This window comes from Miscanthus floridulus, chromosome 18, assembly GCF_019320115.1.
Source record: "Miscanthus floridulus cultivar M001 chromosome 18, ASM1932011v1, whole genome shotgun sequence".
Taxonomy (NCBI): Eukaryota; Viridiplantae; Streptophyta; class Magnoliopsida; order Poales; family Poaceae; genus Miscanthus; species Miscanthus floridulus.
Genome location: NC_089597.1, coordinates 39732361 through 39736358, shown reverse-complemented (window position 1 = coordinate 39736358; position 3998 = coordinate 39732361). Strand labels below are relative to the sequence as shown.

General features: G+C 52.4%; 1 protein-coding gene across 1 annotated transcript; it reads right to left on the bottom strand.

Moving 5' to 3' along the window:
- Window positions 1–488: 488 nt before the first annotated feature.
- LOC136523685 (uncharacterized) lies at window positions 489–3790 on the bottom strand. Its single transcript, XM_066517286.1, has 3 exons — window positions 3630–3790; window positions 3436–3532; window positions 489–1016 (listed from the first exon to the last, which is right to left on the bottom strand). Exons 1-3 carry the CDS (start codon window positions 3788–3790, stop codon window positions 489–491), a joined length of 786 nt encoding a protein of 261 aa, XP_066373383.1.
- Between the last annotated feature and the right edge of the window lie 208 nt (window positions 3791–3998).

The following is a 3998-nucleotide window of genomic DNA, read 5'->3' as shown; positions in this document are numbered from 1 at the left end:
CAGGGTTCCCCACTAAAGGGACCGAGTTTTGACGGACAACACACATCACACACAGTCAAGCTGCTATCAGGCTCTTGACATCCTTTTGACCCTTCCGTCAGAGACCTGGGACCAGTCCGTCTCTCGACCGTTTGTACCCCCTACTACGAACCATTTTCGGTACTAGTAACACGAGCAGCAACAGACTGGATGTAGGGACATTCAGCCCGAACCAGTATAAATCTTGTGTCCATTAGCGCACCATCCGGGCCTAACGCGCATAACTATAAATTCACTCGCCAGTGCTTATTCGAAACACCGACACCCCTCCAGAGGGGCATCGACGCGCCGGCTGCTCACAGTAGCTGCACAGCTGCGTCGGCCGCCACCCCCTCCGATCGGGCAACATGCAGAGCTAGACTTACCCTGCCGCACGCCGAAGCCGTCGCCAGCTATCGTCGCAGGCTCAAGCACCCGCCGTCGACGCTGCCGACCTCCACCAGCCACCGTCAGGCGCATGCCCCACCACGGGCGCCGCCCCCTACCCTGGGGGCACTGGATCTAGCTGTTAGGGCGCTAGACCCAGTGTCCCAGGCTGGTGCCGCCGCCTCCACGCCATGGTCGAGGAGGAAAGGGGGAAGCGGAGGAGGAAGAAGGAGCCCCCGCCACCGCCCGGCGCATGCACGGGCACTGGCCTGCGCCGCCGCAGCCGCAGCAGGTGGCCCCGCCGAGCCCCACGCGGCTCGCGCGAGGGCACGCCCCGCCGTCCCGCTAATGCGCACGCCACCAACAACTGCCGAGCGCGAGGAAGAGGAAGAGGCCCGCCCCAGGCCGACGTAGCCGCCACCGCGCGCGCCTACCCGGCATCTTGGACAGGAGCCGCCGCCACCGTTGCCCAGCGCCCGCCTAGGCGCAGCCCGCCAGAGATCCGCGCGAATCCGGTCCTTGGACCGCCGGATCCTGACGCCGAAGCGAGGAGACTGCCCCAGACCGCCGCTGAAGACGCCGGCGCCGCCACCAGCCTCAGCGATACCTTGCTATCCATGGGCAAATGCTGTTAAAGTTAATGCATATAATGCACTGTCTGGTAAGTGTAAGATATCTTAATCTAATTTCTGTAAAATTGGACAGTACTAAGGAAAGATAACTGAATACTGCAACAGAAAAAGCACAATGAAGTTACAATTTTTGTTTCATGAAGTAGCTCATACAACGAGATGTTCAGCTGGGCCATTTTTTATATATAAAAAAGGCAATTTCTGGTTAATTGTTGAAGTAGCCATAGGACGGTGAGTCATACATGACCCATTTTCTTTGATTTCTACATGTTCGCTGCTGCAGACATATAGATTAGATTCTAGGATGTCATTGTGGTATGTGTACTAAATAGGTCTAGCTAACTAATTGTTATTTCACTGATCACTGGATGGAATACTTCACTTTCCAATTATCCCGATTCTTGAATTTACAGTATGAGACGATTGTTCGCACAGGCGCAACTAGAGAGCACTGTTTTCCTTTTGATGTGTGAGAAACCAAACCAGAAATATACCTCAAGATTGTAGTGTATTATTCCATAACCATTCTTTTGTTCAAACATCTCATCTCACAATTACAAAGGATTATACTCATTTGATCAATATATTTGTCCACTTGATTGTGTATAGGTGACTGCTGGCCAGGAGACTTATTTTGCCTACTTGAGATGAGCAAATAGCAAGTGAGATGGTTGTCTTCCGAATTATTTAGAGACCAGAGAGAAGTAGCGCAGATGAGTTGGGTCATTTGATCTATATTTGCATGCTATACACAGTACAGTCACATAAAGAAAGTGTGAATTAGATATTTCATTTCAGTAGTACATGAATGGATGGAAGTTATCAGTTGTTAATATGCTTAGAGATTCTAACTTGGTTTTGCTTAATCAACATTTTATTTTGGGCATCCTATTACTCACAACATGCAATTTCTAATTATCCAACTCCTGACACCAGACAGCGGGCGGCGACGCCATCAGATAGTGGCACCAGTGTGCGCCGAGCACGTACAAGGGCGTCTCCGGAGGCCCGCAGACATGAAGGATTTCTGTACGGGCTCAGCGGCCGCAGTCGTGTTGGAGGCAGCAATGATTGCTGGCGATGCTTGCGGCAAGGTGCAGGCCGCGAGCGCACAATCGTCGGCGGCCTCATTCGTGCTTTGTGCGGTCTACCTCGAGGAGGTGCGGGGCCAGGCCACGTTGGCGGAGTCAGAGGTACTTAGACTGTCTCTAATAACAAGAAGATCCAAATCTAAAATGGACAGTAAGAGACTTAGAATCAGTCTCCAACAGAGTATCTATACGGGAGACTTATTTTGGGTTGCCTGAGAGTCACACTCTAAATATGGATATCCTTTCTCCTGAAAATCTATTTGCAGAAAGGATTTTCTTTTGGATCTTGTTGTTGGAGAAGATGCCAAATAGGTACTGAACCTTTTACATGTAGCGCTACCTAAAGTATAAATGAGTCTTGTATTTTAGACGGTGATGTTGGAGATAGCCTTACGGGAAGAAAATTTGGTGCAGTCTCGCTGCATCCACGCATAGTGCAGACCCCACGGTCATGGAAGCCACGTGTCCCCGTCGCATCCTGATGGCAACGATGCCCGAGTAATCTGCCGATCCGCGTGATCCCGCAACGTCCGTCATTTGTTCACCGCTGAAGTTTGGTTTCCAACGCCGCTCATCTGACCATCGGTGATCAATTCCTGGACACGTGGCTTCCATCGCTGTGGGGTCTGCACCATGCGTGGGTGCAGCCAGCCCGCTGGCCATTCCGCTGGCTGATTCCAGCTGATTCGAGCACTGTAGCGTGCGAGCAGACCAGCCGAAATCAGCCAGAAGTGGAGCAGCCGAACAGGGTGTGAGTTATTTGACGGTCGAGTTGTTGGATTGAATGGAGGTAGCACCGTTTGGCACAATGTTAAATTCCTGCTAAACATGTCTAATTTTTTACGATTCGGTTGTGGGACCTTCCACGTAAATATCTTTGGGGTTGTTGGTGATATGGACCCAGAGTACGTACCTCACCACGCTGATATAAGCCCACTACCATCGGGGTGGGCCGAGGCCGGTGAAGATGAGGCCTACCTGAGCTAGGGTATGACACCAGATGTGGCGACCAAAGAACACAGCGTAGGAAGCCTGGGCACCGATTTCATCAAGCTAAATAGCCATTTTGTTATTATTTTTTTATAACTAACTAAAAAACACATCTGTAAACCGATCGCTGTTTATGTAATCACTTGGACTGAATGAGTTTAGTTAGTGCGTCTGTAAGTTCAGATGCTAGATAGCAGTAATGCCAGGTTGTACACCGACCATGCCCCCATTCTTTGCGTAGGTTCAGGTCAGCTCCTCACCTCCTATTGTTTGCTTGTACAGACGCTGGTCAGTGTAGTTAGAGAACACAACGGTACCCCTTGCACGGCGAATGCCCCACCACCGTACTCCTGCGCCAGGGACCGCACCGCGAACCCCTGCGGCGTCACATCAAGAGCCTTGCCGCCTGGCTTCCTTCACGAGGACCGCGCGCCTGACGACGAGAAATCACAGCTACAGATAAAAACATCGTGCGCAACGCTGGGTGCTAATAAAATTTGTGAGGGTGTACCCTCCATCCTCGGGGCGCGTCTCCACCCAGACGAGCCAGCCGTCGCCGGCGATGGCGAACCCCTCGGCGGCGGAGACGACAGCGGCGCTGATCGGCGACTCCCAGGACCCGTACAGCACGGTCGACTTCCCGGTGCCGCCCGAGGCGGCGCGGGGGTGCATCGCCGCCGGCAGGTCGCGATCGAGCGGGCGGCGGGTTAGGGGAGTGGATGAGGGAGAGGCTCGGAGACGCCAGGACGGGGACTAGGAGAGTGGGAGTGCTTGCTGCTTGGTAGAGCGATGCAAGTCAGTGTGTTGACTGGTCAAAGTCAAATGCTCTTTTATACTGCCTCAGAATGATTTTTATTTAAGTCTATCGAATGCACAACCA

Excerpts from the sequence above, each read along its gene's own strand:
- LOC136523685 (XM_066517286.1), bottom strand. The coding sequence starts at position 3,790 with ATGCACCCCCGCGCCGCCTCGGGCGGCACCGGGAAGTCGACCGTGCTG. Across the intron at positions 3,533-3,629 it reads ACGCGCCCCGAGGATGGAGG|GAAGCCAGGCGGCAAGGCTC; the intron begins GTACACCCTCAC and ends GTCCTCGTGAAG. Across the intron at positions 1,017-3,435 it reads GGGCATTCGCCGTGCAAGGG|CAAGGTATCGCTGAGGCTGG; the intron begins GTACCGTTGTGT and ends GCCCATGGATAG.